At 42.8% G+C, this 12582-nt stretch overlaps 2 protein-coding genes across 2 annotated transcripts; one reads left to right on the top strand and one right to left on the bottom strand.

Moving 5' to 3' along the window:
• Positions 1–43: 43 nt before the first annotated feature.
• On the bottom strand, positions 44–4460 carry atpaf2 (ATP synthase mitochondrial F1 complex assembly factor 2). Its single transcript, XM_060037022.1, has 8 exons — positions 4049–4460; positions 3904–3948; positions 3674–3822; positions 3470–3567; positions 3152–3232; positions 1957–2069; positions 1058–1173; positions 44–686 (listed from the first exon to the last, which is right to left on the bottom strand). Exons 1-8 carry the CDS (start codon positions 4173–4175, stop codon positions 546–548), a joined length of 870 nt encoding a protein of 289 aa, XP_059893005.1. The 5' UTR covers positions 4176–4460; the 3' UTR covers positions 44–545.
• Positions 4461–4564: 104 nt separating this feature from the next.
• On the top strand, positions 4565–10945 carry LOC132446640 (glucose-induced degradation protein 4 homolog). The gene is made up of 6 exons (XM_060037024.1): positions 4565–4999; positions 5398–5457; positions 5592–5699; positions 5804–5905; positions 6351–6481; positions 8704–10945. The coding sequence occupies exons 1-6, from the start codon at positions 4808–4810 to the stop codon at positions 8765–8767; spliced, it is 657 nt and encodes a 218-aa protein (XP_059893007.1). The 5' UTR covers positions 4565–4807; the 3' UTR covers positions 8768–10945.
• The last annotated feature ends 1637 nt before the right edge of the window (positions 10946–12582 follow it).

The following is a 12582-nucleotide window of genomic DNA, read 5'->3' as shown; positions in this document are numbered from 1 at the left end:
ATGAACGACATTGACAACAACGAGGCAAGCACAAATCGACGAATTTGTGGAGAAGTTTGTATTTATAGAGAGGATCGCAGATTTGTACAAGAAATTAAGAATGATACATTTGATAAAGAGGGACTTTTCCAATATGGCAGCAATCCAAATCTTTTTCAAAAAGAAAAGAAAACGGTATTTGAGTAAACTTCACATTTTACATCGCAGCCTATCAAATTCATTTGCTATAAAATGAGAATGAAAATAACTAGGATAGAAAATAATTATCAATAGCAATACCTAGCTCACCTGACTTGCATACATATGGTAGTAATTCAGTCCTTCTACACAATTGTTAACGAAGATGGTTGACAACTGCTGAATGTAACACTGTTAAAGAATGCTGCAGAGAATATATTCAGGGTTATCGGGTGGGGTTCAAAACCTCTCTTCAGAATAAGTTACGGATGAGAATAACAGACTAGATGTTAGCCACACCGGGGGAAAAAACACAACCATAAAGCATTGCCGTGTACATTGGAGGTTTTGCAAAAAAATCTAAGTCATCAGCAGTCCTGCATCAGTTTGCGTTTGACACTGGACATTTCTGACGAGAGCTGAACGAACAGCGCCCCGGCGGCCGTCCGTGCCCGGAGCTCGTACATGTCGTAGTCGTGACACCACTCGACACTGCCCCATCGCTCAATCTGTAGAGAAGACAGGCAGAATCCCCTTATTGAGATCTCTCTCTCTCTCTCTCTCTCTCTCTCTCTCTCTCTCTCTCTCTCTCTCTCTCTCTCTCTCTCTCTCTCTCTCTCTCTCTCTCTCTCTCTCTCTCTCTCTCTCTCTCTCTCTCTCTCTCTCTCTCTCTCTCTCTCTCTCTCTCTCTCTCTCTCTCTCTCTCTCTCTCTCTCTCTCTCTCTCTCTCTCTCTCTCTCACATTGTATACTGTTTACATGCTACAAAAGCATACTAGTGCGTATCTTTTATCTTATATTGCACTACTAGCATGTGCCAAATACAATTCGTGAATCTTGACTGGAACCAGTAGAATACATTAAAATGAAAATTCTCCTACCTGGTACTCCTCCTCGAGTCTGGACAGAAGGACGGCCTCCTCCACCGTCAGATGCCTGTCAACCAATGCCAGGGAGAGCACTACAGACTTCAGCTGGGTGATGACGAACTCCAGCCCTGGACAGAAGAACCCATGTTTCCGAGTACATAAGTGCCAATCATGATAGAAGCTACAATTCGTTTCTTTTACCTGCAATAAATAGACCAATAGTACTGTGGGACCAAAGAAGAAACCAGACCCATACATCCACATGTTTGTTTAGCCATTGATCTATACAAACATATACAGTGGTTGGGCTTGTTTAGCCCGATATTGCAATTTAACCTCAAAGAGGATGAGACGTTTTTCTATTATTATAGCTGGGTACACAGCCAGATACAAATGCTAAACTAATGGAAAACCCTCTCCCACTAGGAGTTGCGCCTGTGCTAACTGAATTATTAGAAAAGAAGAGAAAACTTTCCATGTGGGGTGGGTTCCACATCCACCAATCAGAACGGTAGTAGCTGAACTACGCCACTGAAAATCTGTTCAACTCTCCGTCACCCTTAAGTGGCTCGCCAGTTTTATAGTTCGCCGTGGCTCCGCCCATTCGCCATGGAAATAAATGGTCGCTAGCTTTTAAGTCTGTGTATAGTTTGTTGGCGGTGTGAGTGAATGCATCATTATGCAGGTTCAGCAATAATATCTTGCATTGCATGTTCAAATGTGCAGGGTTACGGTTTCTAGGGGATTTCACACACTTGCAGCAACATCACAGGTGCAAAGTTGCCAAATTGGATTAAAGTAGTCTTAATTTTTGGTTTGGTTAGAGGTTATTCAAAGGCCATTTTCTTTGATCCGGCCATCAGGAATAAATGTACAGATAATAGTATGATGACAATAAAATGTTACTTTACCTGTGAGGGACCAGAAGTTGTAGGAGTTGAGATGCTGCCGGAACGTGTCTATGGTGGCCGCTGGGATCTCAGGTCCCAGTATATTGTAGGAAGAGCCGATCTCCACATTGTACCTACCAAACAAACAGAGGTCAACTTCCTGAATCTATCGTCAGGAAGTTTCCACTGATTTTAAAGGTCCCATGGCATGCTACTTTATGGATGCCTTAATATAGATATTAATGGGCCCATAACACAGTATTTGAAGACATTCCCGAAATTCAGCCGTGGTGCAGAATTACAGCCACTACGAGCCAGTCCTACATTGAGCTTTCCCCAAACACGCCGTTTCGGTGTCAGTAGCTTTAATGCAAATAAGGAGGAGAGAGGCAGGTCAAGGGTGGGTCTGTGGGGGTGTGGTACCGTGCAAATCAAACCTTTGATCACGGCCAAAAGCTGTGTGCGCCTCCAGACGATATTATGAATCAAAAACGACTGCGTGGGGTTCTCTGCGACTCTGGTTCTTCCACTTCCACATCAATCTGAAGTAGACTGAACCACGCGCTGCCTGCTGCCCGCTGCCGGGCGGTGGTGCTGCCTCGCAGCAGCGGGCGGTGGGCAGCGGGGCCCAACGTTGGCTGAGATAACCCCAACTACAGTCTCATTGTGGAAATACCAGAGACGTCAAAGAACCGACGTGTTATGCGCCATAACACCAACAGCTGAACGGTTATCCAAATAACAAAGAAGTGTACAACACTTGCGTTACAGTGTGTATAATCACGCACACGCACACGGCGCTCGAACGGTCGTAGCTCATTGGCGGGCCAAATTCTCTGGGCGGGCAAGGCAGAGGGAGGGGAGGTGGCATCTCCCCTTATGACGACATAAAGGGAAAATTTGGCGCGTCTGAGCTTCGTTTTTTTCAAAGGCGGAGTAGAATGCCTAGTGCTCGTTTTACACCCAACACAATTTCTAGCTACTGGGGGAGCATAGGTAGGCTAGGGGAACACATATTAATGTTAGAAAACCTCAGAAAGTGAAATTGTCATGACATGGGATCTTTAAGATGACTCATGCGTGATTCAACATGACACCTTTGACGAAATCAATGCAAATATATGCCTTACGGATTAGTAGCACTGACTGACATGACTTGTGCATGGGCGGAGACCTTGCACAAGTATGCATTGCTTGTGCATGGGCGGTAACAAACCTGTTCTCAATCCAGTGCAGAACAGGATCCCATTCATTCTTCTGCAGCTCAACCAAGGCTGGAGGATCGTCTATTCTGTAACTTTATTAAAACATAATTTTCTAGTATTATTTACTAGTCAAAGTCATGCACACTTATGATGCAAGTCTTACAATGAGTGGAATGCTAAACATTATTTAATATTTTTGTCACATGCATGCTTTTCATTTGTAAAATGTGTGCTGCTGATTACAAGTTACCTTGTTTTCCAAGCAAGTTTTAGTTCTTAATCATTTCAACAGCTAACTGAAAAGTTTAAGGCGCAAGTAAGTACCTTACCAGACAGTATCAGTCTCCACAAATTTGAGAGAAGCAGTGATCATTTGCTGCTTGTCTCGATGAGTGGGATTGTCGATGGCTGTGTTGCAAAGAGTGGTCTAAAAGGTAAAATATACTTTGTTTTATTAAAAAACATCATGAATTGAATCTTTCCATTAGCCTCCTGGTAGTGACATATGCCTACTCCAGTGTCAGTAGGCTTACCAAATGCATGGAGTAATACTTAAGAGTTTCCTTCTGAGCATCCCACTCCGTTGCCACTGCGACGGCTAGAGATTCGTTGGGGACGGTGAACAGCTTCCCTCCCGGTGTTTTTAACTTCCTTCTGTCCAGATGAACCTCATACACGCCACCTGGATAAATGAAACGTATATCATCACAATGACAACCAACAAGTCAAGAAACATGTTTGATTTGATTGACTGAGTCCAAACCTTCGCCTTGGGCTATGCTGACATCTTTGTAGAATTTCCTCCTTTCTGTGGACAAGAACAAACAATTGAAAACGTCTCTATCGCTGTCAAAGCAATGGCAACCATTTATTCAAGACTAAGTTGCAAACATGAGGCATATTCTTACCCGTCATGGCACTGGAGTATGCATTGCTTTGTATTGAGAAATTAGAGGCAGGATCTCTTGAACAATATTTGAGAAGGGTTCGGGAACTACCCAGCTGACATTGAAGTCTAACAATGCTCCTCAACATCACTGCAGTCAATGTTGTTTTAGTCAAGTGTAAAGAAAAGGACCGCAGAAGAACCGATGCGACAAATGAGACCACCTACAAATTACGAGCTTCTTCCTGTGATGTCATAATATCCATAATGTCTCAGCAAGTGAAGAATTTACAGAAAAGCCTAATCTTATGTGCTGCTTATTGCTTTTTTGCTAGATTCGTGTCACAAACTCAACGTCCTGTATACTGACATGAATGAACGCCATGCGTTTGACCTTCCTTCTTCGCACAATTTGGGGTTAAATCCTTATTATGTTGGGAATCGTAGTTCTTCCTCTCGACACACATAACGAACCTTTCGTAACAAAAAACTACACGACAACATAAACCCCAACGCCTTCCGCGTTACTAGCCAATGAGCTTTGGTTTCAAGACATGTGACATGTGTCAACTAATGAGAGGGGCGGATGCTGCTGTCTATGGCGGCGCGTCGAAGTCCTCTTACTTTTCTGGGAAATTGATACCAACAACATTAAAAAACGGCTGGGGGATTTTTTAATGTTGGTGAACCACTTAATCCGGGATAACAACACACACAATTTCAGCATAGCGCCCGGACGGCCACTGACCACGGTCAGTGTGAAGCCCGTGATTGGAAAACCATGCCTGTTCCTGCCAGATACCTCAGCAACTCCCCGGCCGTGGCCTTCGCATCCTCGGCCTCGCTTATCCCACCGCCGCCGATCAACACACGTCAGCCCGGCGTTGTTACTTCGCTCCTCTACAGCGGGTCTAGGTTTCGAGGCCACCAGAAGAGTAAAGGAAACTCTTATGATGTAGAAGTTGTTTTGCAGGTGAGATTACCAACATATATTTGATCTGGCGGACTGTCAGCTGACTAGAAGCAATCGCTGAGTTGTCAAACTGTCGGGAGTGATTGACAGCTGGCAGTGCCTAATGGTTGTATTTCATTGAGCTTGCGGTTGTTGTTCAGATATCAGTTGATTTGGTTGAATACAATATATGACAAGGTTTGATCGCATGTGTTCTTTCTGGTACAAATCGTGCTACAACGAATGAATCAGCCACGCACTGTATGCCTAGTCCCCTGACGAATATTATGGACATGATTGTGTACGACAGGTTTTGAGTGGGGGCGGGGGGCTCCTACTTAAGGTGTGTATTTGAACCAAAAATAATATTTAGTTCGCAACATTAATAATTTGACTTTTTTCATATTGCCCCAAAAAAGCATGTTACTATGGAGGATTCCTTCCTGTGTGGCTACTTGAAGATTAAGGGTCTGACAGAGGTGAGGAAAGCACTACGATCCTATTCAAGATGAACCTTGTCTGTATGCATCTATTTATTTGTTTATTTATTTATATAGTGTTGACTGGAATTTAAATCTAATTATAGTATGTCCACTATGTGGTTTTTGTTTAGGAATACCCAACCTTGACCACATTCTTCGCTGGAGAAATTATCAGCAGGAAGAGGCCATTTCTGACCCGGAAATGGGATGCAGATGAAGACGTGGATCGAAAGCATTGGGTTAGACCCCACTTCTTTGAATGGTTGATATTGGTATATTATGGTATATTGTCCTTCCACGTCGGATCTGTCTCACCGTATTCGTTTTGATCTGAAAAATCCAGGGCAAGTTCCAAGCCTTCTACCAGTATGCGAAGACCTTCAACTCGGATGAGTTTGACTACGAGGAGCTGAAGAATTCGGACTACATCTTCATGAGGTGGAAGGTGAGCGTCCACCTTTTCAACCAGGGTTTCTTCTACAGACCTGTATTCAAAACGCATTCAATATATTTCCCTGTCCAAATTTGAATAGATTTCACTGTTTCCAACTTTCCATAGGATGTCTGATTTGGATGCCTGACTTAATATGTAGGATTCACCAACCGAGCATAGACTAATATTATGAAAAAGCACCATTTTCCTTGAGGTAGAGCAGATTAAGGTCCAATCCCATTTCTACCCCTTACCCCTTCCCCTTCCCCCTCCCCCTTGTTTTGAAGGGGGAAGGGGTAAGGGGTAGAAATGGGATTCGGCCTAAGACTCCCCTTAGCCGCCCATTCTACCCGCGCCTTCGCTTCCTGTATCTGTAATGGTGAAGACAGATGCAGCTAGGGGTCTAGGTTACTCTGCTGATGGAACTAAATGGTTCACCCTCTCCATCCACCACCAGGAGCAGTTCTTGGTGCCCGACCACACCATCAAAGACATCAGTGGGGCTTCCTTTGCCGGCTTCTACTACATCTGCTTCCAGAAGTCAACGGCCACCATTGAGGGTTTCTACTACCACCGGAGCTCTGAATGGTAAACACACAGGCACCCGGGTGACTGACTGACAGAAGGGCTTATGTTTAGATGTGGGTCAAAGAATGCAGGAAGTTCACTCTCTTCACCTTGTCACCCTGCAAGCTGCTTTGCTGAGGGACCTTTCATGCAAGGTCGCTCATGTTGTTGATAATACTGGCATCCAAACCTCTTTCATTCTTAATTATCAGCCAGTCTTTGCCAAAGGGTGATGGCTGCATGGTTTGGGCAATGGCTTTGGGCTGTATCGCAGTCAGTGAAAGTATTTTTTCAGTTACCGATTATTTCACATTACTTCATCAATGTAACTTTTCACACAATATGGATATCAAAACATTTGTTGTTAAAATATCAACATTTATTAAACATTTCTTTAACATGCCACTTTTTTTGTGGCACAATGTTTGCACAACATTGTGCAAACACAGCACTTAAATTGTGCAAACTGCAAAATAGCGCATTTTGATGCCATATGTAGTATCTAACAAATGAACAAAATAAGTCAATCAGGAGGAATATACCAAATATAAAAATACTGTTCTACTCCTTCCTCCCTCTCTTTGTGCAAACTGAAAAATAATGCACTTCCACCTCAGAGACCCAACTTCGAAAAAGATTTATGTAATTTAAATTGTCAACTTGTAGTGTGCGTTTACTACTTAGAACTTGTTGATAGATCGTGGAATTTCGACAGTCAACAGCTAGACTAGAACTACATAACATGACAAAAGTTCTCTTACTACTTAGAACTGGTTGCTAGATCGTGGAATTTCGACAGTCAACAGCTAGACTAGAACTACATAGCATGACAAAAGTTCTCTTTTCACCAGAGTATAAAATCCGAACCCGACAAAGTCTATTCATAATATTGTAATGACCACGGAAGAGGCAGTGAATGAAGTGATTAGACAGCTTATTAGATACCTAATAAACCGTTGGAACACGCAAGACCGGTCACCATAGCAACGCTGGTCAACAAACCCTCGGAGCTCGGCTTTTGGCCGAGTTTTATACATGGACATAGGTTTTATACCACCAGCCTCTGTGCTCCCGCTACTGCTTGCCGCCACCATTGTTATGAATTTAAACGATTGGCGACTAGCGTTCTGGTGCATATTTACCGCCACGACTGGAGTGAGAGTGGCGGGGGGGGGAGGCGACGCGTCGACGCAAATTATTCATGTCGACGAATTCGATTACGAATTCGATTACGTCGACTAATCGTCCCAGCTTTAGTCACAATGACAATCACTTATACACAATAAAAAAGCATATATTCAAACAATTGACAACTATACCACCTTATGTGATTATATAATACATTCATAAAGCAGGCATTGTTTAACTTTAATTATAGCATTACTTAGTTCATCTTAACATAAAGAACGAATGAGGGGGCTACTTTCTTCTCCGTGGCCGTCATGAAGCCATCCCCCTCTTTCCTGTCAGGATGAGGTGAGCCAGGAATAGAGGAGTTTACAGCTTTAAGGGGTCAACGTGGGAGTCAGTAACCAGGGTTCAACTCAGGGGCTGGCAGGATGTGTAATGAGGAACACGTGGATGTCCCTGGTTATGTAGGATAATTCTTATTCTTCCTATAAACCTACGTCCAATTTGTCCCATATAGTCAGTATGGTGAAGGTTTTAAAAAAATTATAGCCCAGGAGGTCACCTGTGTGGTGCATGGAGTAGGTCAAAGTGCACGTAGTTGTAACAGTAGATAAGAAGTCATAAAGAGTCCGCGAGGCAAATGTGCAGTAAAATATTTGGGCCTGTCCTCAGAGCCAAAAGCCGCCCATCAGAACCTGCCTGAAGTCGCCCAACAATCACTGTTGTTATCCCACTGTGTGTGTGTGTGTGAGAGAGAGTGTGAGTGAGTGAGTAGAGAAGAATTCCCTGGATGTAATGACTTGTGGGTGGGTGAGTTTTATTCCTAAAACTATTTTCACTTTTTAGCGGTAGCAAATGAACGTAGTGTAGGTTTAAGCACTGGGCTTTTATAAAAAAATAAAATAAAAAAGCGGATTGAAGGGGTGAATAATGACAATAAGTGGTAATGTTGAACAATGATACACAAAAGCATGTTTTGTGAAAGCAGGGGGAAGATGTCCCTCTTCTGGTCTGGGTTGATGTATGTGGATACTGTGTTTTTAACGGGGTGATGTGTCATTAGTGTCCAGCGTTATGCTCATACAAGCGCTTTGTTTTTTCCGGCCACACAGGTACCAGTCCCTGAACCTCACCCACGTCGCGGAACACAGCGCTGCCATCTACGAGTTCCGGTGACCCCGGCCACCGTGGCTCTGTGTCCCGACCGCAGGACTGAGGACCAGGGAGGAGGGCTTATAGACACTACTGACAGGGAGGAGGGGCGAAGGAAATGGAAGGGCCGAGCATGGTTGGAAGGGGGCGGTCCATGGAAACGGTTCTATTTTCAAAAATAAATAAATCTATATACTATTGATTATGATACAAAAGGACACGCCCCCGTCCGCCTGCCTGCCTCGGACTGGCCAGGGCGGGGGTGAAGCCGGACTACTTGGTTGGATTAACCTGACAGTCCACAGCAGTGGATTATGAACAAACCCATTTCCTTTTTTAAAGAGCGCAAAGAGAGAAAGAGCGATGTGGATGGGGAAGCAGGGAGGAGCCGACGTGACGGAAGACAAGATCACTGTCGCTGCATACAGGGAGGATGCAAAGTGCGACCCGAGGGTTTTTACAATATAGTGTTATTTTGTTTTTCGCTTAATTTTCCAAGTTTGGATTGTAAGAAAGAATTTCTCATGGGCTCTCAAGACCTTCTTGTTTTTTTTTTGCAAGATATCTCGGAAGACTTTGTGAAACCAATTTTTGGGGACTTCATTTTGTTTGCCGGCAGAGATTGCATCAGTTGTTGATTGGGCCGATGCGGAAAGAGTGCTATGTGGTCTTTGACTGGTCTTTTTGAATGAAAAGAGGAAACTTTTTAAATAAATCTATGTTGTGGAATGAAGAAGAAAAAAATGTTTTAACAAGAGTTCATAGGTAGAGCTTTTCACGATTGTGGATCTGAGCTTTAATGACTTTATAACAGAAAATGACAGTATTTTTTTGTAAAGATATCTGGTTTCTATTATCGTCTACACAGAGAGATTTTGTTATTCCTTCTCAACAGCATCGCTTGTACACACTATTACTTTCTGTTCGACTACGTCATGATTTCATTTTCAGAGTTTTTGACACGCGTAGTGATCCAGATCCTACATCCCGAGGCGGTCGACGATTGGCCATATTCCACAGGATTTATTGATAACTAAAATCACGAAATGTAAACGGTCAACACGGCGTTCATCGACACTGATGACGTGTCGTCACGTCCTGACGTCAAGGCCATGGTCCAATTTGAACCGATCCAACCTCTTTAAGGTGCTGTAGGTAAGATCTACGAGCTATTATTTCAGTGTGTTTTGTTAGAAATTACCTAGCGACCCATCAGCTTTTATCTGTCTGACTGACAGCGCCTGCCTCTTTATGAGACCATTTCGATGTTAGATTGCTCCCAAAAAATGTATTTACAATCAAGGCATCATTTCCCTGATTGATTTGATGAATCCACCTTGGCCTCCATCACAATCACAAACACAACGTAAGCATAGCTCCCCCATAGGTGTGGGAATGCATCCTTATTTAAAAATATTTTCTGCTTCTCTTTGCAATTCTCAAATCTTACCTACAGCACCTTTTATGGTCTTATTGTCGACATGATACGAGAGTTAGTCCGAGAGCTCCACCAGGGATGTTGACGGCTGCTAAAAAAAAAGAAAAAGCTATACAATTTTTAGACTGTTTAAATAATCGATTGACTTATGTGTTTGTGTTGATGTGAGTGATGGGGATTTATACTGTGTGTACAGTTCGACATTTGCACCCCACTGCATTCGCTGGAACACGCAACTCCAAGATCCATGGATTTTTTTTTACTGGCGAGAAAAAAAAACACATTGAAGTATTACCTTTTAGTCATGTTCTCCTTCCAGGGGTTTCGCCTGGTGAACAAAGAGCCTTTCTTCCTTTATCATCTACTGTTCTACATAACATTTTGCCCCCCACACCCCCTTCTTTTGTTCACACACACACACACACACACACACACAGGTTTCAAACTATGCAACAGTGTCAGCGTAGCATTCTTCAAACATTAGCTCATGTTTTCAGAGACAGAGTTTATTATATCCTTATAGTGTAAAGAAGAACCATATTCAACAGAGCAACATTCTTTTTTTCTTTTTCGGGGTGTGTGAAGTTGCCTTGTAAGCAATCCTGTTTCGCTCCCCCTATTCATTTTCCCTTTCTACATGATGGTGCCATCTTTTTAAAAGAGTATCAAAGTTTTATCGGAACAGCTAGAGAGTATGTGTGGGGACATGGCTTGACATGGCTGATGGCGTGGCTGTGCAATGAATTAAAATACATATCTAAACACGATGCATGAGTCTTCATTGTCTGCCGTTATACTTCAATTTTGCTATGACTGATTATTATTATAAAGTCAAGCAAAATGTATAAATGTTATGATTTTGACTCCAAATAAGTAATTAATCTTCTATTAGAATATCAAACCTGAGACGGACTATGATAACGAAACACCAAGTCTGACTGACTGCTGCCCTCTACTGCCTGCTCCACTACAAACAGCTTTAGAGCCAAAGAAAATGCCTTAGCTGAACCATTGCGATATTTGGAAAAGAGAATGGCTTAACTCGCATACTTTACAAAGGTGAGCATGTTCCGAGCTTTCCAAAATATATATTACCATAGGCTATCATTTAATGCCTCTAAAGGCCAGGATTTTAAATTCTTGATAAAATACAGCCTATATTATATCACCAGTAAAGCAATTTACCTTGCAGCACTTCTTGCATTATTTATCACACTTAAAGGCCTACGTGCAGGTTAACCGGAAGTTTTGATTAATGGGTACATAAAGCACTGAAAAAATTTGTATAATTTATAAAATGTCTCCAGAATAGTGTTAAAGTCCAGTTTTTGTCGTTTTTGGCAGAAACGGGTGTTTTCTAACGTCGTTCGGCGATGATGTCACGTTGGGGAGACGTGGTGGAAGGTAGCCAGCCTCAGCCTAATACTAGAACTATGGCGTGTAAGAGGTGGCAAGAATCACAAATGACATGTATGATGGCCCACAGCAGTATCATTTCGAACATGTCAGACGTGAGAGGGCGAATGAGGAATTGCCGAGAACTGATGGCGGGCAAAGCAAATTAAATGCATGGTGAGAGGAGAGGAGAATGAGTGGAGAGTTGCTATCATTTAGCAACGCAGCAACTAGTGCTGGAGCTATAGAGCTCGTAAGTCGCCATTGCTCATGGGACCTATGAGACCGAAAAAAAATGAATGGGAGTCAATGGAGAGAAAGTAATTATTTCCTGATCCCAGTCATTAAATGCCTTGGATTAAATAAAAATTCACGTAAAGAGTTTGACAGTATATTGTATGATTATTCAGCTAAAGGCTGTGGAAAAGACCCAACGAGAAAGACTACACGTCGCATATGTGACGTCACACTTCTCAACTCGCAGTGCTAAAACTAAAACTCTCCACATGTCCAGATTTGTCGTGGTTTTCACCTCGATCAAGGCTTTTGTGCTCTCCTTGAAAGAAAGTGGTAAAGTGCACCAAAGACACACACAGCCATGTTCCGATTGCGGGATCCTTTTGCGAGTGGTGGTGACGTATATCATACGCGTCGAGAGCAGCGGGAGTTGTAGTCCACAAAGCGCCCCACACAAAAACTAACCGTATCAAACTCCTACCCTCTAAATTATAGTTTTCTTTGCATGAAAAATTATCATTTAAATCCACAAACAACACATGTGTAATCCGGGGCATATAAAGACTGGGATCAGAAAATAATTACTTTCTCTCCATTGACTCCCATTCATTTTTTTCGGGCTCATAGGTCCCATGAGCAAAGGCGACTTACGAGCTCTATAGTCAATGAACAGCAGTGCATACAATAACGACACTTTCATTTATTTTTACGCTCAGTGAATAGCACTGAGTGAAAGTCAACGTTTTCTTTACATGTAGTGACAGCGAAT

The sequence above is a fragment of the Gadus macrocephalus genome, chromosome 18, assembly GCF_031168955.1.
Source record: "Gadus macrocephalus chromosome 18, ASM3116895v1".
NCBI classification, from domain to species: Eukaryota; Metazoa; Chordata; class Actinopteri; order Gadiformes; family Gadidae; genus Gadus; species Gadus macrocephalus.
The sequence above is the reverse complement of the archived record's forward strand: the minus strand, read 5'-3'. Positions and strand labels throughout refer to the sequence as shown.